At 41.1% G+C, this 22,112-nt stretch overlaps 1 protein-coding gene across 1 annotated transcript; it reads left to right on the plus strand.

Annotated features, from left to right (window-relative positions):
• The first annotated feature begins 40 nt into the window (after positions 1–40).
• On the plus strand, positions 41–15,935 carry psmg2 (proteasome (prosome, macropain) assembly chaperone 2). The gene is made up of 7 exons (XM_039737943.1): positions 41–266; positions 3,787–3,958; positions 7,054–7,112; positions 10,260–10,378; positions 13,355–13,528; positions 14,317–14,437; positions 15,760–15,935. Exons 1-7 carry the CDS (start codon positions 210–212, stop codon positions 15,841–15,843), a joined length of 786 nt encoding a protein of 261 aa, XP_039593877.1. The 5' UTR covers positions 41–209; the 3' UTR covers positions 15,844–15,935.
• Positions 15,936–22,112: the final 6,177 nt, after the last annotated feature.

The raw sequence follows: 22,112 nt of genomic DNA on the forward strand, positions 1-22,112 counted from the left end.
CACAGGACAACCTGGGCGCAGGGCGGGTAGCGTGCAGACCGCGCCCACATGTAGGAAGGACCCCATCTTTCCTGCTTATGTGCTGCTTATAAAGCACGCCGGCTGTCTTCGAAAGATTTTAACTGAAGGCTGACATTAGATAAGTTCGCCTTCTCTCGTGTTACTTTTTTTTTTTTATTATTAATCATCTTTCCTATTCACCAGTTAACATGTTCGTTCCGGTCGGAAACGCGTCTCCCACTTTTAAAGATTCTATTCTCATAATGGTAGGTTTATTTCCTAATCGTATTGTGTTAGCAAATTGTATTGCTTTGATGCCAATCAGCACTAACAGATATGACATCTTTGCTTTAAATAATATTTAAATTGCACTGTAATGCTTATAGCAGATAACATTACTAAATGCCAGTTGGGTGTCTGATTTATTGTACTTTATTAGTACGATGATTTAGATCGTCCGATCCTAGAGCTCTATCATGGCAGCAGGTGTTCTAACCTTTTTTTCTTAATTAGTGACCATTTTTTGCTGTTAACATTTCCTGCATTTATTTTAATTTACTTACTATTTTAGATTCATACCACTTGTTTTTGTTCATTAATTTAAATAAGCCAGACATTAATGAGATACAAAACGAGCCAACACGTGTCCATCACACAGTATCATAAAAGTTAAGAAAGCTGAACGTCTCAGTAATGTTGCTGCGCTCGGGGGTCACAAAACGGTTTAATTTTGCCTCCAAAAAAAGAAAACCAAGAGTTTTTGAAGTGTTTGCTGAGGCATAATGAGAACAGCAACAATACATAGAATTAAATAACGGGTTTAATTACCAACAAGACAAAGCTTCTAATTAAAGAACAGGTTGGAATGAAATTGGCGAGAGTTTGTGTCTCCAGCTTAGCTGGTTATCTGGCTCACTTTGCATCGTGTTTGGTTCCCATTTAGGGAAAAATGAAGCAATTCAGATGACCGATTCATAAACGCCTTCATTAAAGTAGGGGGTAAAGAAGTTAATTAGCTGCAAAAACTGATCACTAATTAAGAAGAGGGTTAGAATGAAAGCCTGCAGCCACATCAGTGCTTTAGGACCGGAGTTGGAGACCCCTGGGCTCCAGTAACTCTGATAACCACTCAGCAGAGCAGAGAAGCATCTCAGAATTCACAGCATGTTGGATGGGCGGCAAAAACAGAAGACCATGTTGGGTTCCACTGCTGTCTGCCACAATCGGAAAGCTGAAGCTGCAGTGGGCACAGGCTCATCAAAACTGGGCAGCTGAAGACTAGAAAAATGTAGCCTGGTCTGAGGAATCTCGGTTTCTGCTGAGGCACACAGACGGTAGGGTCAACAGCATGAATCTGTGCACCCACCCTGTCCCGTGTCAACAGTCCGGGCTGGCGATGGTGGTATAATGGTGTGGTGAAATGCTGTTTGACACGCTTCGGGGCCGTTAATACTAATCATTGCTTGAAAGCCACAGCCTTTTTGAGTATTGTTGCTGACTAGATGCATCCCATCATGGCCACAATTTACCAGTCCTCTATTGGCTACTTCCAGCATAACGGTGCACCATGTCACCAAAAACAAAAACACTTATTTCTGGAAAATGACAATGAGTTTAGTGGCCTTCCCAGTCACCGGCTCTGAATCCAGTAGAACACCTTTGGGATGTGGCAGAACAGGAGAGTCCAAGAATGCGTGTGCAGTGGACACATGTGCAGGAGTTGTGTGATGCAATCCTGTCAACATGGACCAGAGTCGGAGGAAATCATTCGTTATTGTGAATATGCTGGTTATAGTTGGAGTGTTTTTTATTATTATTTTGATTTTAGGATTCGGATTACTGGATTGTGTTTGTGTTCACTGTGGATTGCCTTTTAGTGCTTATGTTTGCTTATTAGAGCATTTGTTACTTTTTTTTTTTTTGGTGCATTTCAAATATTTTATTTTTTTTAACAGACATCTTCCGCTCATCTTTGCATCAGTCGTGGTTTACGGTTACCCCCATCTGGTGGGACTTTTGTTATATATTTATTTTTTTAAAGGCATTTTAAGGATATTTTGGGGTGAACATCCCTTTTTGGGGTCTAACAGGCCTGAATCGGGCCATTTGACTGGGAATTGTGCCCGTTGAGGTGAGACCTTTTCCAGGCAGGCAAAAGCGGCCTGGTCTGGCCAGTGAAGCCTTTGTGAGACATTTTTGAGGACTCGCACCTTTCTCCATTCATGGAGTCTACAGCTCATGACAGATGTCCGTAAAGTTGTGTGATCCGGGCATTGAGTTGAGGGACTGAATCTGCCCACGTCACTGCCCAGGAAAGCAAGTTGCTTCATCCTGATTAACTCAACCACAGAAATGATTCCCTCTGTACCAACGTCTTTGATGAGTCATTCTGACTGCCGGTGATTTGAGAGGAGTCCAGGCCTATTAGGCCTGTCTCTTTCATGGCCGCTGCTCCATCCAAATATCAGTGCCTCTAAATATAAGCGTGTGGCAGTCTGAGAAGGTCTGACCTCGTCTTACTGCCACCTACAAGCCTGAGTTGACAGAAACAGATCTCTGTAATCCAAACCAGATGTTTTTGTGTGATTGTGGGGAGCGCTTTGTTTGTTTGTTTGTTTGTTTGTTTTTTATTTTATTATATATTTTTTTTTTTTTGGAGCTTCTGTAAAACTTTAATTTCCCCTATGGGACAAATGAAGCATCATCTATCTATTATATAGTGCCTTTTATATCTCTCTTATCTAAAGTGAGAATTTTTTTGTGGCTGGTTTTATGTTTGTGCTCATCTACCGTTGGGCATCATTTGGGTCCTATTTTATCACAATATGAAAATCTAAAATTCATTTTTTTTTTTCCTGCCATCACTACAAATTGCATGGGGTCAAGTAATGTATAAAAATATTTTTGGTTGAAGTACTCGTTTAAGACTTTTAATGCACGTTTTGGATGTTGTGTGTTGTCTAGCACTGGTCACCATAGTTGCCTATTCTATCAGAATCTATCGTGTTCTGCACGAAAACATGACATTATTTTTTTTCTCTCCTATCACTAAAAATGTGCATGTGGCAAGTAACATTTAAAACCTATCACTTATTGCTCCTTTAAGTAAAGAGGCCTTGACTGGCAGGGAGGCTCCTTAATTTTAGCCTCTGATTAACAGATGAGCTGTAGTGAGCCAGAACTGAGCATCGTGCCGTGAAGACCACAACAGTGCAGCTCACGTAACTCGGAGGAGTGCAGACTGTATGATTCTGTGAAATTTGTACGTGAGTGTACTGCTCACCACACAACATTATAAACCTACTAGCTGTGTAAGCCTGTGCTGTAAAAAGCCCGGGCTCCTAGAAACCATGGATTCTGGCACTTTAATCAGTCGCATCGGTTGTGTAATAGCGGCTCCTTGATAGTTTCATTTTGCCGACGTGTTTGCCTCCGTTGTCTATGAGCGATTAAGCAAGTTTTTCTCTCCTCGATGGTTTTGTTTTGCCGATGTGCTCGACTCTGTTGTCTATCAGCGGTTAAGCGAGTTTTTTCTCTCCTCGGAGGTTTTCGTTTTACCAACGTGCTCGCCTTGCTTGTGTATTAGTGGCAGTGGTGATTTCACTTTGGCAACGGAGTTGATTTCTTTGAGCTTCATGCTGTAGCCCTGCACTTTTGGGCCGCAGAGACGCACACACTTCCACATGTAGACGTTTATATACAAGATAGATAGATATATAATATTTCTGTAAAATACTGAATATTATTTGGAAATGCATTATCTTGCTTCTTTTATTTTTTTTTTAGCCAGCAGTATCTGTAGGGAATGTTGGACAGCTGGCTGTGGATCTTCTGATCTCCAGTTTAAACATGCCTTGTGTTGGATACATTCACACCGATTGCCTGATACCCATGGTGGGAAACGATCCTTACGCAACATCTGAAGAGAGTTCATCTGAGCTCTGCACTAATGCAGAAGGTACGCTTTGGCTAAAAATTTTACACAAAAAAAGTCATTCAACTTGGCATACAGTGTAACTTTGGGTATTTGAAGTAAGTATAGATAAATTATATTCATAGAATTAGTAATTGATTCAGTGTTTTAGAAATGTATTATATCCACATAAGAAAAGTAGACATTGTATTGTATTCCGTATTAAGATGTGAGACTTAGGAGTTTAAAAGCTCATGCCTATATGTTTGTATTACCCTGTATAAGCCACAGACCACCATTACCTCTCAGGAGAGTTGAGAAGAGATGGACCCCTCGATAAGGAAGGGAGTGTAAAAAATGGGGGAGCGCTAGGAAGGAAGGGGTGCTGTCAGACAGATAGGATGGACAGTGAAGAGTTTGACACCCACCCAGCCGAGAGATAATAGTAGATTAATTAGAGGCAATGGATGGCTAGAAGTCAGATGAGGAAGAATAATGGCTTAACTGATAAGAATTTTAATAAAAGTGAAACTTGCCCATTGCAGGACACTCATTGTTCCATGTTAAGTGAGTCTGTATGTGTGCCATACAATAAAGCTTAATTCTGCTGTCTGTTCTGAAGTCTCCGAGTTGCCTTCATTGGGGCTGAGGACGCCCGAGCTGCTAATCTGCTTCAACATAAATCGATAAAAGATTTTTTTTTTGGTAAATTATAATTTGACGAAGTCTCTGCAGATGTAAGCACCAGGTTGTGATAAACAGCCAGGCCAGTGCCTATTCGACAGATCTTCACCAATCTCCTTTTAAAGTAATCTGGATGACCCAGCATACACTTCTGTTCAAGGAGGACCACTTTAGTGAGAGTCTGTTGATCATTTCAAAGCCTGTCTCAATTACACTGACTTCATGTCATCTCACTATGGCTGACTCTTGGCAGCAAAGTTGTGGTCACACTTGATGCGTTTAAACACACACAATTGGGTTAAGGTGCATAGCTCGGTGAAATGGGAAACCTGGTTTCTTAAGCCGCTTTTCCACTGCATAGTACGGCACAGCACGGTTCAGTACAGCTCACCTTGGTTCGGCTCAGTTTGCGTTTCGACTGCAGTTTAGTACCGCTTTAGAGTGGGCGGGATTATTCACGTGTCGTTAGAGTTGCGCCGCCTCTACTGCCGTGACACCGTGGAACTTTTACAACAACACGCAGACAACGACAACACTTTAGCTCGACGACGCGCAAGGTTAAGCATCTAAAAAAAGCACATCACTAGCTAACTTTTATCACTGTTGCAAAGCATAAAATGAACTTAACTGCCAGTGTAACATTAAAATGCTGATTCTGTATATCACAGATCTTCCACATTTTGCAAAAAAGTCGCCGCAACAGACCATCTGTTTGGACATTTAACCGTGCCTCAGAGTGGTGGGATGTGATTGTTCCCGGTTTTACAAACACTCAGTGGCTGGAGAACTTTCGAAATTTCCGCGTGTGTGTACCTTTAAAGAAAAGAATAGCCAGTGGCGCAGTAATGACGATTTTCTCCGGCCAATCAGTGACCACCAGAGTTTACACGTCACATTTTGGTAACGGTTCGGCACGCTTGGAACCTCGGCTGAGGTGGTACTAAAAAAAGGACCAGGTACCAGGTACTGTTCCCAGTGGAAAGCCCCGCAAAAGTGAGCTGAACTGAACCGTGTCATGCCGTACTATGCAGTGGAAAAGCGGCTTTAGTATTCTGCTTCTACATGCATAAGTAAACTTCTGCAGTTCTCCTTTGTCAAAATTTTCCATCGTTCTTAAATTGTGCAAAAAAAAAAAAAAAAAGTGATCGGCCTCTGTAAATCCTAAAATAAGCATGAAACCTGTGAATTTCTTGTGTTTTATAAATTAGTTTAGTCAAACCGCCGCTCTAAAGGTTTCTGTTACTTAATTGTGTGCAGCAAACTCGTTTCCGCTTCGCTGTGTGACTGAGCCCTGCAAAGGACAGGAATACCAGTACGTGTGCTTCTTGCCTTTTTAAGCAGTGCTGTTGGAATAAGGATTATAATACCTAAAATAAGATCTGCATTAAGTTACTCATTACTTTTAAAAAGTAATCTGACATCGCAGCACACATTGTATTTTACATGTTGCCCTACTACTCTCAGGATTGTGCTGCTGAGTAAAATGACCGATTCCTGAAATATTGAAGCGGATTATTTCAGCCAGGAGAAGAAATAATGTGATTGTTCAAAAATTTGCCTCTGGAAATGTATTTTTTGGGACGCTTCTACCCGTAGAAGGTTTAAGCCTTGTGTGAAGAAATTACCTTTGCAGGCTGACAATCACAGACTACAAAATCTTTAACAGTAACCTGGTTAAGGGTTTACTTGGCTACATAATCGGGTTGTTGTTGGAGAATTCCACTTCTGTACGGCATTTCCTAGGCCTGATTTCTCCAATTTGAATTAAGGGTTTACATTGCATTTTACAAATCGATAATCGGGTTATCGAAGGGCCTTAAATGTCAGTTATTACCCAACCTGCTACATCCTAACACAGGGTAACAGAGTCTGCTGGAGTCAATCCCAGCCAGCACAGGGCACAAGGCAGGAACAAATCCTGGGCAGGACACACACACGCATGCACCAAGCAAGCACACACTTGGGACAATTTAGGATGGCCAATGCAACCTAACCTGCATGTCTTTGGACTGTGGGAGGAAACCCACGCAGACACGGGGAGAACAAGCAAACTGCACGCAGGGAGGACCTGGGAAGCGAACCCTTAAGGGTCTCCTTACTGCAAGACAGTAGCGCTACCACTGTGCCACCATGCCACCCGGGTGCCAAATGTTAATATTGCTGTATCACTTTGATGTTGGCACATTGGATGACATCGGCTTGCAATTATTTGTTGCATGTTCTGGGTTTCACTCCTTTTACTAATTTTTAATGAAAAATGATAATTGATTTAAAGTATTGATTGTCAGGAAATGTTTAGTGAGATGAGAGGCATAGATAAAACCGTAAAAAGTAATTTCTTTGAAGTAGACTTACTAGGCTTGGGCTGTCTGCCTCATTATTGATAGCAGTTTTAAGATAAGAATTCTATCTATTTTGTTAAGTTTTAATCCTGTTTCTTTTCCTGTCACATACAGTATATTTCTTACCAGAAAAGAAACTTGCTGTTCTGCAAATAAGATCTCCCACCGTCAAGGTAAGCAGGTCTAAAAATAAGAATACACAAACCATTTTGACATGCGTGTTAAGCTTGATGTCCACTTAAGTAAATATAAAGATGAGAATGGCATAAAGATTAAAACCCACAACATTTTTTTTTTTTGTTTCGAGTAATCATTAAGGTGGTAAAACGTATCCTGTTATGTAAAAATGATGATTAGGCTCGCGCATCTCTTAACATGCATAATGGGAAAGGAGCTAAGAGAGAGACTGAGCATCGCACGTCAAGAACGGGAGTGTTAGCAACGAGTCCGTTCAGACGGGGAGATTGTGTTTCACTAATATACTGAAATCCTGTCAAAGCAACAAAAGCTTCCGACCAGAGAGGTGCATATTGGATTATTTACCTGGATTTTCAGAAGGCTTTTGGTACCACATGAGAGGTTCGTAAGAAAAGTAAAAGATGGGAAAAATCAGGGAGCGGTGAGTAGGTGGGTACAAAATTTGCTTAAATATTGCAGACAAAGGGTTCTGGCGAGAGGAACCTTTTCAGAATTGCATGACGTTAGAAGCCGTGTCCAGTAGGGGTCAGTTCTAGTTCTGCTGCACTCTTTTTACTTTCTCGTATACCAAGTACAGGGAGAGTATTGTAATCGCTCAAAAATTGCATTTCGAGATTTTGGTGAATCTCGACATTTTTAGACCTCCCCAAGTCCAAAAATACCATTTTTGGAATTGTGTGTCTGTGTATGTAAATACGATAACCTGAGTACGTTTTCACTTTGGTCAACCAAATTTTGCATGCAAGTATTAGGTACAAATTAGGTACTCAATTAGGTACCGTTGGCTTGACTTTGTGTTGCTCATGGAGTCCCGAATGAGGCACATGATCTGCATTGTGAGGGAGCGTCGGTTACGGCACTACGCCCATGTGGCGCGATTACCCGAGGGTGAACCAGCTCGTAAGATCCTCATTATTGGGGACCCAAATGGCTGGACCAGGCCAAGGGGTTGCTCATGTAACACCTGGCGGCGGCAGATAGAGGGTCATTTCCGGAGGGTGGGATTAGACTGCGTGTCTGCCTAGGGGGTTGCCAACCGGGATCTTGAGTTGTTTCGTCATGTATTGGGTGCGGCAACACAGTGTACCAGTGCATGCTCCCCAACTTGACTTGACTTGATTAGGTACAAAACATGGCTTTCTATCAACTTTTGGGATATTTCCGCTAACCGGAAATAGAAGTTTAAAGATCACGGCAAACTAGGTGGACAGACGGATAATGTAGAATCAGCTAAAATTGTTACTGAGGGACTTGGACAGCATATTTTAATGTAAGTAAATGTGAATTGGCACATGTTGGAAGTAAAAAATGTGAAATTAGAATACACAATGGAGAGTTTGAAGCTTTAAAATTATTATTATTTTATGAGAAGGAGTGATCATCCCTCAGACGGTGAACAGAAGAGATCATGGAAACTAATAAGATTTTGGATTATAAAGCAGGATGTGTGGAGTACAAGACAAGGGAGGTGAATTCTCAAATTCTGTCACTCGCTAGTGAGAGTGCACCTGGAGTACTGAGCTCAGTCGTGGTCTCCATATTACAAAAAAAAGACACAGCAGCACTAGAGAGAGTCCAAAGAAGAGAGGCTGATTATAGGAGAGAAGAATTCTGAGGAAAGCAGTTCCTGCAAATAGAAAATGTAGTATCCGCTTGCCACTCCTTTCCACCGCTGCCATTACTGCTACAAATCTGAACGTGTAGACATCTGTCTGGCTGCTGGGCAGATGAGGTGAGAAGGGTTACACGCTAGGGTTAAACTAAATCCCACTGGAACTTGATTTTATTTTTATCTTAACATTCCTGTCACAACAACCATTAAACAGTTGGGAGATATATATATATATATATAAAATATTTATTTATTTTTTTTTTTTTAAAATGATGCTGCTTGTTTAAGAAAGAAAGTTATTACTAGGGTGGTGCAGTGGTAGCGCTGCTGCCTCGCAGTAAGGAGACCCGTGTTCGCTTCCTGGGTCCTCCCAGCGTGGAGTTTGCACGTTCTCCCCATGTCGGCATGGGTTTCCTCCCACAGTCCACAGACATGCCGGTTAGGTGCATTGGTGATCCTAAATTGTCCTTAGTGTGTGTGTGTGTGTGTGTGCGCCCTGTGGTGGACTGGCGCCCTGCCTTGCACCCTGTGTTGGCTGGGATTGGCTCCAGCAGACCCCCATGACCCTGCAGTTAGGATATAGCGGGATGGATGGAAGTTATTACTAGAGAATTTTATTAAGTTTCTCTTACTTTGCCCGAAGCTTTTCAACATTACACAAATGTTTTGGTTTCATTAAAGTACAAACTCCATCTTGGGTTTGCAAACCTGCTCATCTAAAAAGAATACACATCTTTTGAAGATGGAGGGAGCTGCACGTAGCATCGTAGCTCCAATTTGTAAAGTATAGGTAGTCCTGGGATATGCCGCTGCAATGGCAGGTTTGATTTCGAAGATGGGTAGACATCAGCAACACGCAGTGAGAAACTTGATAAGGGCAGATTTAGCACACCTTTTAGAAGGTAGTGTTGTCGGTAAGTAGGACCTTCACATTTCAACTTGATGTTATTTTGGAGGACCTAGAAGAACGGGATTGGCGAGTTTGTTTGGCTGAATGGACCTTTCCTGTCAAAACTGTTCTAGAGTTCTACAAAAAAGTAGTAAGTGTATGTTTAAAATTTAAAATTACAAATGGATTTATTTTTTCGGGATGGCAGAGAGAGGAGAGAGAGGTTAGGAGCCTGCACTGATACAGCGAATTGCTGCACCCACCACATGACAAACCACCCGAGTGCAGCCATGCCACAGGTGACACCTCCGCACCACACTAGTTCAGATGGAATGGGGCAGTGTGAGGTTTTTATGGTGGCTGGAGTGACAAGTCTAATGGCAGGCAGTGGTAAAATAAGAACTTCATTCTTAGAAAACTGAAAAAAATGCAATTAAATATGGAATATAAAGAAATGTGTGTACCTCGGAAACTAAACACCTAAAAAAAAATCTGAGCCATTGGCAAAGAAATTGATAGTCCTGAACAATATTTTAATATTTGATGAGCTGTACAGTGTTTTTAAAACCAAACTGAATTATAGACACATTTTTAAATTTGTCTGTGAATTTTTCTGTTTAGTCGAAGACTCGCCAGTTTCGACACCTTATTCTTTCATGGATAAAGTCTAATCGGTTCTCACAGAGCATCCTCCTGTCAAGCAGCCATGCTTATCAATGTGATGACAGACAACTTTCAGGGTAAGAGTTTGCTATTTGTAAAGTCTACTATTTTATTTTTTTTTCTCCTCCTTGAACTCTCAGAAAATGTATCTAAACAGTATGGTAAGGAAGCTACAAAAACACATTTGAGAAGTAATGGATTGCGGGACATTCTAACTTTTAATGAGGCTGAGTTTTTGTGCTAAGGGATTTCTCTCTGAAGCAGAAACTCCTAATTGGACAATTTAGAGACACTCGCTGAGTTGTGACATTATGTTAAACTAGCCAACCCGCGGCGTACCATACGCCGCATAATCGGGCCGGTTTTTTAATGATTTTTAAGCACAGGGAGAAAATTAGCATTTGAAAAATCGGTAATGTAATAAATCAGCAAGAAAAGCAACATTGTAACAATGCACGGAACGAACCAACACACAATCGTCCGTGACTGAAAACTGGCGGACCGTCCTCGCACCTTCTCCTGCCAGACTGAGGGATGGGGGTGCACGGCGCGGAGTGTGGAACGGGAGGAGAGGAGAAGGACGTCCATTCAGCTCCGTCCGTCCATGCTAGTCTGCTGATTTCTCGTTCAGTATGCACTGCCCGATCATGTGCCCACCTCCAACTCGTCACTTGAGTCGCCGTCTTTACACAGTCCAGATGTACCTGTGACTCATGTAGACTTTTCATTGCTCTGTGCAGTTTTGGCTGCTTTTCTATATATAATCCACCAAGACACCCGACCACGGTAGTAGCGAGGTGGGAAGGGGGGGGGGTACAAAGGGTTGGGACGCAACCAGTGGGAGCGTAGGAGTCGCACTTAGTGGGAATTAAACGGTTTGCAGCCCGAATGGGGTTCAACGGCTTACCCACGCCGGCTAGACACACGCTCAATGTCATGCATAATTTATTGAATGCCAAACACTTCTGGAAAGACACGGATGTCTAAAACTGGTTGGTGTGAGAATACAACAGTAAGTGAATGAAAAGATGGAACTCTGGAGAGAGCAACATATAATTGTCCGTGAGTGAAGAAGACGCATGTTTGTTGCGGATGCGAATTGCTGTATGTAGCGTGTAAAACAGTTTGCTATGGTGCACGAGGTCGTGCGTCGTAACCGAAAAGTCTGCTTACTTCATTGTGTTTTAACCTCCGTTGTAAAGGATTGTTTTAAGGATTCCATGGGATACCCCTCGCAAACCGTTTCACACGCTGCATATGGCGACTCACCTCTGCGAGAAACCTGCCTTTATGAACAGTCAAGGTGGCTCGGAAGTACATGAGGCCTCCACGACAGACGAATATAAATGACGCCGTTCTTTCTGTGTCGTCGCGTCCGAATTCGTGGGCGTGGCTCTGCGAGTTGTCGTCGTATCCTAAGGTCTTGGAGTTGGTGGGCGTGGCTCCTCCCTGCGTGCACCATAGGTGTCTTACTTGTCGGCAGCTTAGTGAATCCACACCCCTTTCGGCGTGTTTTCCATGGGTGTCTTGCCTTAGTGTATTATATATAGAGCTTCTCGCCTTCATCCCCCCCCCAAAAGAATAAAATAAATAGAAATGTCAATTGGATCAAAAATCTGCATTGCATTTGGAGTAATGTAATTCAAACACTCGATCCCATGTGATCGTATTTCTTGTTCACGTATTGCTCCAATTTTACTGGAAATATTTATTTAACAACTAGCCACGGTACCCAGTCAAAGATGGCTAATGGAATACATAAAAAACTATTTGCCATCTCTTGCCCTATGTGTTCTTTTAGTGCCTTGTATTTGCACGTGTGAACGTCTCTCTTCTATGGCGCTCCCTCTCTTGAGTGAAGCCTGCTTCTCAGACTCTGTCTTATTTTCAAGGCGCCTTACCCTCCTGTCTGGTTTTATACATTTCGTCTATAAAGGCGACTCTCTTGGCATTGCTTTACTCCTCCTTGTGGCTCTCCTATTCAGACTTCCCCACTCGTCACATTGCCAAAGCCAAACTACCCCATCAGACTGGACTGGACACGACACACAGACCTTGGTGTTTTATAATGTAGTAGAACTTTTAGCAGAATGTGTGCATTTCACCCATTGTGAGCATACAGCTAGTGAATTAAGTAATACGAGTAATGCAAAACATTTTGAAAAGCATTGTTGTGGTCCAGCTTTGGTTTCTATAGATGCCCATTCTATTGGAAATTTTTATCTGTTTGGTCTCCAAGAAAACATAAGGGTTTTTTTTTTTTTTTTTTTCCCACTATAAATCACACGGGTTAAGTAATATTTAAATCTCTCTATTAAAAAAACAAAATCTTGGAAGGAGACAAGACGTGATTGTCTCTGAGACACTTTCATGTCCCTCGAGACAAGTCTTCATGCCAAGCGATGTAACCTCGCCTGGGGCCGGAAGCTCCGCGAGACAAGAGCTTATGCAAAGAGATTTGGAAAAGTCCTACGTTGTTATGCTGGACACAATTCTTGTAGAAGAAAGAAGCGATATTCACTCACGGGCAGTTCTATGTTGCATTGTCACGATGAAATTTCCAAACACAGAATCCAAATTCAAAGTGATATTGATGAAAAGGTAAAAGTGAAAAGAGATTGAATATATGGACGTAGGTGATATGACAGAAGTGTGCTGCGTGAAATGCAGATCACCCGGCACTGCAGCAGCTGATCGAGCAAAGAGGAGGTTAAAAAAAAAACCCCAAACTGTTTCCCATTGTATCACCGTTTAAGAGGGGGTGTCAGAGGAGCAACCGTGACCCCCTGTTCACAACGCGAGCGGCAGAGACGCGAAGTGGTTGGCGCGCAGGTGTGGGGGTGTGGGCAAGCGAAGCCCCCTAGTATGAGAGAGAGAGATATTTGAGTGGAGTATTCCTTTAAACAGTGCTGTAAATTCAAAATGAAATTGATGAACTGGCCTCAATCTTGCAGGGTACTAGTTGTTTTATGTGCACTTAAAGACTTTACTAGTGAATTAAATAAAAATGGTCTGTTTCATAAATATTAATAAAATTTTTTTTTTTTTTTTAGCTCTCCTTTGCGGTACTTGCAGACACTAGAAATGAAGAATATCATTGGAGACAAACTGCAAAAGCTGGACTTAAACGAACTTGAGACGACTCCTGCATTTCCTGGAATCCGTGAAACGGAGCAGCAACTCTGGATTCCTGGAGGCGGCATAACTAAAAGATTCTTTACGGAGTGGTAGGTGTTTTTGGCACGAGAGTGTTCTGCACGTTGTTGGCAGAAATTTTGTTGTGCGTGGCACAGGATCACATTATTGTGGGTGGTGAGACCCAAACATTCCTGGAGTTTCTGTGAGTTTGGGCCTATTTTATTTTAATCAAACGAAATGCCTTAACATGACTGGATAGATGGAAAGGCTGATTGGGGAAAAAAAAATGAAACCGTACCAGTCATTCTAGCACATGAAAGTCATTGGGCATTAAGAAAATGTTCCTTTACTTGACACTCCATGTTTAATTGTAGCTCTCCATACAATTGTTAAACGGTACAGCAGCCATTTTAAGACAGGAGCTGAACTTTTTCAGTACTGCATTAGACGGAAATTTCCTTCACCACAATTTTGCTGGGATTAGAAATTATCTTTTTAATTTTATAAATGTTTGTTGACTTGCATGAGTTACAGTCAAACCAGTTGTGTTTGCAGATGTGATTACAGCATTTTTTATTTTTGGACACTTGTACTGTTTTTTTCGTCAGGTGCCAAAACATACCATTGTTAACTGTAAAATAAATTTTCCGCTGTATGAAACATTAAATTTTGTTTTACGAAAGAAAAAATGCGTAAATTCTTATCAAAGTCAATGCAGTGAATCCCACCATGTTTTATTCTGAGTATATGAAAGGTAAAATTAAACAAAAAGCAAATTAAATGTATCCTTTACTATTTATTTATATAAAGGTTTGTGCCAGAAATCCTATTCTGTGGTTTTTCACATTTAATTGTTTCATTTTCTTTACCGTTTCAGTTCTTCAGAGCATATCCCACTGGCAGTCCTGCTGATATTCTGTTCAGAGGGAGACAACATTCCAGAGGCATTTACATTAATGAATTTCCTGAATCAATGGCTCCATCTGGTGGAGACAACAGTAAGTTATTTAAATTCCTTATAAAGAACATTATTGCAACACCAAACACTTTATTAACATTTTAATTTTATTATTATGTAGGGTCACTTTTAAAGCTGTTTAAGGTTATCGTAATAGAAACTTGATCCTATTACATGATACTTTTATTTTAAACTAGGAAACATGTACCCTCATGTGGAACCCACCGACACAAATTAAAACACAAGATGCTGAAATATTATTAATAAGCAAACTCTGCACTCTTGTGCTGGCTTGCAAATCCAGTTAATATATTGTGGTTTTTTGTTTTTTTTTCATTTGTGGGTGTTCTGCTAAGGAGCAGCAGATAAGATTTTGAATGTGTAGGAACATGAAGAAGAAAACCATCTAATGCCAAGCCAGGTTCATTAACCCGAAAGTGAAACAAATCTCTTGTCAAACCTAAAACAAGCCATAAACTCTCCATCAAAAAATCAAAGGGAGGGAAAAAAAACTTCAACCAGGAAACCAGAAAACAAAAACACACTTCCACGCCCAGGTATTGTGTGAAGCTCGGGTAATAGAAGTGCACAGAGCTGGCGTGTCATGTCATGTACGTTTGAATTATTTCTTTTAAACGTGGTAGCAGTTGCACGCAATGGTGGCAAGTCATGAAAAATAAGATGGCATCAAACTGTTAATACTGTATCTATAGCTAAACATAATCTAACATCCCATATTTACATTTTGTAGGCCTTTGTATAATTTAAATAAACATAAGTGCAAATTTTACATGTGGATAAAGGGGGCACCACTTCGTTTAAAACTGCCTCAAAGTAGAATCGGGTGCAGATGATTAGAATCTTGTCTTAATGGAGCCGCAGATGTTTGCTTTGAACCTTCTATTGTCGCCAATGCGATTGTTGAAGCCAAATCACATCCCCTTTGTCCATAGATGCTGTTTCAATTAAGATCAAGTCTTCATTTAAAAAAGGGTGTACTTACTTTTTCACGTGACCATTGATATTTGCACACGTGGACAATACAAGTTGTCTATTTCTCTGTCATAAGATTGTCTTGTCTATTCAGTGCCTATTCATGTTGTTCAGATATTTTTGGTGATACCTCACACTTCTTTACCTTTTTAATATGAGCCTCTGGTTTTTAAATTTGCAGTTTGTGAATGAGCAGAAGTAAATGAGTGTTCGACAAGGAAGTGCTGCTCTTGAGTGTACCAATGCCTTACTGTCACTTAAAGACACGAGACTAAGCCGATTTAGTAACTGCTCTGCTATAAGTGTGTAATTGTAGAGTAGCTACACCGTTTTCTCCCAATAGTAATTTTTCAATTTGCTTGTTTTTAGGGTGAAGTTGAATCTCACAATTGGAAGATTCCTTGTTCATGGAAGCTGCTGTTCGGTAGTGGAATTCCCCCTGCAATCTTCTGAGCAGCACTGGACCAGTCTGATTTGAACTGGCACACGTGGATAAACTGATTTAAGGAGTTTATCTGTCTTCATGCCGCCTTGCTGATCCCTGTAAAAAAAAAAAATTGATTGACTGATACAAACAAATGAGGACCTTAGGAATTCTGTCAGAAAGCTGGGTTTTTTAAAATAATCAGTTTTTCTTTATATATACGGTTTGTATATTTTGTAGCTAGTAATCCACAAAGGGAGAAAATGAATCGCGTATCTTAAAATAGTGTTTTTTTTATTCCTAAGCTTTTGACAACATACCAGGTGTCCTTATCAGAGGAAAATGATTAGACATACAGGAATCAAAGGCAATATACAGCAAGTGAAGGTGTGGGAACCAGTAAGGTGGGGTTTGGAGGGTGTTGGCTGTAAGGGTTCAGCTGGGTTCACGTCCACCCACAATTCGGGCAGCTCTATGGCACTTAATATTACTAGCTCTGAATTTTCCTTGCAATGTGTCCCAGTTAAACGTGTGTCTGGATGAACCTGAATGTGCGTATATCGGAGAGTGTGGGTCCTCCCTTCTGACGGCGTTTCAGTGTTCTTGTATGCGTGTTGAGTGTTTTAGACGTTTGTTCCATGCACTGCTTGGTATACTGCATTCCTTGTCTTGGCAGATTTCTTGCTTTGGGTGTTAAAGAGAACAGTCCACAGAGTGTTTGCAGGTTTCTGGGCTTTTTTAATGCCAGATTTGGAGAGGATGCTTGATGATCTTTGATGCACCACTTAGATAGGGAAGGGTGTGCCAAGTAGAATATGTAATCCGGTTGTTTGTTGAGGTCTGAGGTGCCTCCTATGTAAGCACTGTTTGATAAACATCTTGGGTAGCCATTTTGATGTGAACAGATAATGTCTTTCATTCTTTTAGTATTCATTGAATTGCAGTGGGTGTGAATCCTTCTGAACAGAGCCTTAACACAACTCCGTTGATGCGATGAGTGGTGATTTGCTAGACTAGACAAGTGTGTTATTTTGTCCACATAACATTCGTGCCATACTAAAAGTGCCAGAGAGCTGAATGAAAACGCCATTATCGGACACAACATATGCATGCTTAAAAAGAACACCTAATTAATAAAAAAAACAAAAACAAAACTTTATGACCAGCACCCTCCGAACTCCACCTTATTCATATACTGCACCCCACGCCTTCATTAGCTATCTGTTGCCTTTGATTCCTGTATGTCTAATCATTTTCTTGATTGGTAGGCTGTTGAAAGCTTAGGAATAAAAACTATTTTATTTTATTATAATATTTCTTATATATATATATAATTAGTTACAATGAAGTACATTCAGCAGATGCTTTCATTACGACGAAGTTCCCGAAAGACCTTGATATGCCTGAATGAATCCTCCGCATAGCAGTCAGTTCTGTGCCCACAGCTCAGTTGTGCACAACGAAAAAAGACGTTGCCAGTGAATTCGGAATTACACCATCGGCGCTGTCAACTTTCTTGAAAGACTGAGCAAAAAAAGAAGAAAAATCTCGGGTTGCAAACATATGTGAACTGCTGCATTTGAAGACATCGAAAAAGCAGTTTTTATGTGGTTCAGTGACGCTCGTTCAAGAAACATTCCTATTAATGCGGCACTCATTCAAGAAAATTAGGTTTGTAAACTCTCTTCGGACCTCGCCCAACTAGACCGCACGCCAAAGAGCGTCCAGAAGTCCGATCTCTGCGTCTATGGAAGACTATTTACCTGTCGCCGGGGCAACAGCAGGCTCAAAGCTATACTGCGTCTCTCCGCCAAAGCAAACAGAAAAGATCTCGATGGGTGATGCAAGGAACATTGTAAATGCAGGTAACAGGATTACTTGATCACTGATCTGGCCGCTACCCCCCCTGACTGCTGTGTCTGTGTATAGCTGAGTGGCAGATCCCGCTAACAATAAATAAGTGTGCCGTTCCTGTTTCAAGCTGAATAAAGCTGGTTTTGCTAAAGCACTGAGACTCGGCCTCGTGTTTTGGAGTGCAAGACAGGGGCTTATAGTGCAACACCGATCTTTTATGCTTCTATGTCGCTTCACTGCAGTGCTCTGAGCCTGTCTTTGCCCTGCCCTGGCAATGGACAAACAGTCTTCCACTGACGCTGCAATTGTGCTTCAGGACGCAGTTCAGCATGTTGCCCCTGTTGGATGGGAATTTCAAAAGAGTTCAGAAACCTCACAATATGAAGAAAAGGATGATTTGGCTCCTGATTGATAACTGTGCTGCCCACAACATGCTTCCACATTTGGATAATGTTTGCATTGAATTCCTCTCGCCCAATTGCACAGCAGCGCTTCAGCCATTGGATTTGGGCATCATTCGCACCCTGAAATTGTATTATCGCAAGGAAATGCTGAGAAAAATTCTCGTCAGCATAACTTGTAGGCAGGAGGAGATTAACGTGAAAGAAGCTATTGAAATGATTAAAAATGCCTGGGCGCAAGTTAAAGAAAGCACAATAATAACAAATATAGGTCCCTGGGAGTTTGTTGTAATGGAATTTTACCTGTATATGTATGTATAATATGACCCTTCACATTTTGTACTAATAAAATGAATCACTATAAATATTTGAGATGTAGCCATGCCATTTGGTATGGATTTGTAAAAAAAAAAAAACGTTTTTGTTTGATATATCATCTTTTGAAACCACTGAGACATAGGAACCAGGCAGATACAGACACTTGTCCTTTTAATAATTGAATCCCTTTATATATTACATGATGCTTGTGTTTGTTGAACTATTTGCACAGACATTTTAAACTGTTTGGAGTGGAATGTGATGTGGGGGCAAATTTAAAATTTTTTTTTTTTTTTAAATTAAATAGTTTTTGACTGCAGGCCCTGTTGCACTTACATGACTTTCCTTCTTCGTTTTATATTAGAATAGTGAGGTGGAGGTGGTCTTGGTGAGCTCCTGTCATTGGTGTGTTGTCCGACACCTTCAGCGACTCAGTCCAACTTGGCTGTGATTTACTCCGTCAAACTCAGACACGTCTGCTCAAGTTCTAGGGGTAGGCTCTGTGTTTATGAGTGCTGACCACCAAAGTGTGATGTTATGTAATGCAGTGATTTGTGGAATATGGAGTAAGGGTGTTTTGGACCTTGCAGACAGAAGAGAAACTCTTCTTGTCTGATGTGTTTTTTTTTCTGACAAATAAATTATAGACTTCAGTCATTCTCTGCCTCTTTCACCCCACCAACCCGACCGTACCTGGAAAGCATTTGTACGACACTTGCCATTAGAAAGAGAGGATCACCTGCAGTATTGGAGATACAACGCTGGTATGGAGTAATGCCCAATGGTGTTTTTTTTTTTTAAGAGGTCAGATTACGACTGTAGTTAAGTTTGACATCTCTGACTTTCAAATCTTGTCATGTGATTGGACATGACAAGTTCTATTTATTTTTTTTTTTGTTTTTGCCTTTTCTTGACCTTTTCCTGTGCAACGACTGCTGTTGACACAGTGCCAGATCATAGCTGAAGGCTTTTTAATGATGAGCTTATTTTATACGGGACTAAATGAACACAATGGATTTCTTCTAATCATTTATTCAATTAATAACCGTATTTTTCCATAACATCCAAGTAGCCCTGACCACAAGGCAGAAGCTACCCTTGAAGTAGGTATTGGTCCATCCTACTACACACTCGCCCTGGGACAAGCTGGTCACTAATCAGTCTTAACTGGCAGCTCTTTGACATGTGGGAGGAGTGGATGAAAATCTTCTGTCCTCTCCACTGTTGAAGCAGTACTTGGTGATTGAATCCCACAGCGTTAACTCCACTGTGGAACAAGAATCAAAGCACTTCTGCTTTTGCACTGACAATGAAATTTCAACTTGGGACAAAGGCCATAGCCAAGTGCCATAGGTACATGTGTTCCTATATTACAGGGGTTCTCTTAAACTCTCTGTATTCTGCCACAGTTTGCATCGCAAAAGCTATTCAAAAATTTGGAACGTTTTGTATTTGCTTTTTCTCACGTCCTTACTGTATGTAATACTAGCTGTATATCCTTCTATATAAAAGCGATCGGGATTGTCCTTCCTTCCTGTGAGTGCTACGCAGGCGCAGAGTTTCACACACGCCCCATCCATTTTGCAATGCACGATGGGATTTGTAATTTCGTTTTTCCAGGTAAAAGATGATTTTCTACTCCAGACTGTGTGATATCTTCTTCTTCTTTCTTACTATATAAAAGCGGTCCGGATTTTCCTTCCGTCCCATGAGTGGAAAGCGTAGCGGTATTCCACTTATCACAGACTTACTACTTGCAGCTTGCGGTACGAAGCGACATGATGTGAGCAGAGTTCTGGTGCTCCCATCATTCCCTTGCTTTTGTGCGCGATGCGCTGGAAAAATAGACAAAATGATGTCTCTGGAAATAATGTTGATGGAGTACAAATGCCTCACCGCATAGTAAATATCAGGGGGGTTCAAAAGGGCGACCTTAATATAGAAAACAAGTTTAAATTTCATCACAAAAATAACAAACTACGACTATTAAAGTAATACCGCTCAAATGCGATATAACCAAATTAATGAGTTTGTATAAAATATCAAATTGATCTACATATTGAATTGCCTTAAGAAGTGGTCAACTTAGGTTGCCTTAAAAGGCGGGTCAGCCTAGTTTTAAAATAAGCTGCACTGAGAAAACACTAAGAATAATGCATTCCTATTTCCTTCTCGTAATTTTAAGATTGCCATTTTTCCATTAATGAATTTTTCTTGTGCAGTGCAGTGCACAAGACTCTAGTAGTATAAGGTGTACTGGATGGGTTATCCCAGGGACTGTGCAAACTTGGAAAACCAGTTGACTGGCACATCATGGCTGTGGAGGAGGAAACCAAAGCACCAGCCCTCAAAGACAAGGCTAGCGTCTCAGAACTGCAGTTTTAACACTTTTTGCGGACAGTTTGGCTCATGTTTTATTGTAAACAGAACTGGAGCCAACTTCCATTGTGCACATCACTGGATCGGACAGGCTGGACATGCAGAATGGTTTGTTTTTAAACAGACATTTGATGCTCTTGCTATATTTTTTTCCTATATTATATATAAAATGTGTGCACACACACAAGAGTTGCATGCATTCAAACCCCTTCATTTTTTTCCACATCTTTTTATGAGAATGAGATGCACCAGAGCCAAAGCAAGAGATCTGAATACTTGTGTTGATGGGGTACTTTAGTTTTTCAAGTCATAATAAACTGACAAAATTTTCTAAAATCTTTTTTTCATTTTGACATTCATGTGTATTGCTTTATGAAGGGGAAAAATGATTGCAAGTGATTTTAGCAAAAGGCTGCACTACTGCAGTATATGTAGTTATGTGTACAGTAAGATCTACTCTACCACTTTTGATTGAAATACATTTACAAGCCCAACTGCGGTGTTTCTTTTAGACCAAGAGATTTGTTCTTGAGTAGTATTCTCACGTTTTAACATACCAACATCACCTCCTAAGTGGCCATATTACACTCTTATGTCTAAAACATGAACATCTAATGAAAACTTGAATATGGAATTCTGATTAATTCTCAAATACTTTTGCTGTATACAGTGTGTGTGTGTACTTGATCTCACTGTATGTCCAATCTACCCCATCACCTGTAAGTGGTATTGTGAAATGAAAGTGTTGAAGAACAACAACAAGTGACAGACCTCGCATAAACACAAAGCAGGGCCACCAAGTGCTGAAGCGCATAGTCCTTAAAAATGGCCTCTCCTCTATGGCTTCACTCACAAGACAGTTCAAAACTGGCTCTCCAGGCAACATCAGTACAAGAACGCTGCAGCAGGAGGTCCATGAAAAGAGTTTGCAGGGCCAAGCCTAAGATCACTGTGCAATGCCAAGCATCGGTGGAGTGTTGTAAACCACGCTGCCTGCTACTGGACTCTGCAGCTGTAGAAATGAGTCCTCTGGAGTGATGAATCACTCCTCACTACCTGGCAGCTTGATGGATGAATCTGGGTTTGATGGACACAAAGAGGAATGATACCTTCTGGACTGCATAGTGCCACCTGTAAAGTTTAGTGAAGAAGGGATAATGGTGGGTTTGGCTGCTTGGTTCCAGCGAAGGGTACTGTGAATGTTACAGCATTCACTGACAGATTAGACAACTGTGGCCACAGTCTGCCGAAGGTCTTTTCTGTTCCAGTGTGACTATACCTCTGTGCCCAAAGCCAGGTCCATAAAAGACATGAAAACTCGAGTCAGTTGCTCTGACCTTAACCCT

Source organism: Polypterus senegalus, chromosome 16 (assembly GCF_016835505.1).
Source record: "Polypterus senegalus isolate Bchr_013 chromosome 16, ASM1683550v1, whole genome shotgun sequence".
In the NCBI taxonomy this organism is placed as follows: domain Eukaryota; kingdom Metazoa; phylum Chordata; class Cladistia; order Polypteriformes; family Polypteridae; genus Polypterus; species Polypterus senegalus.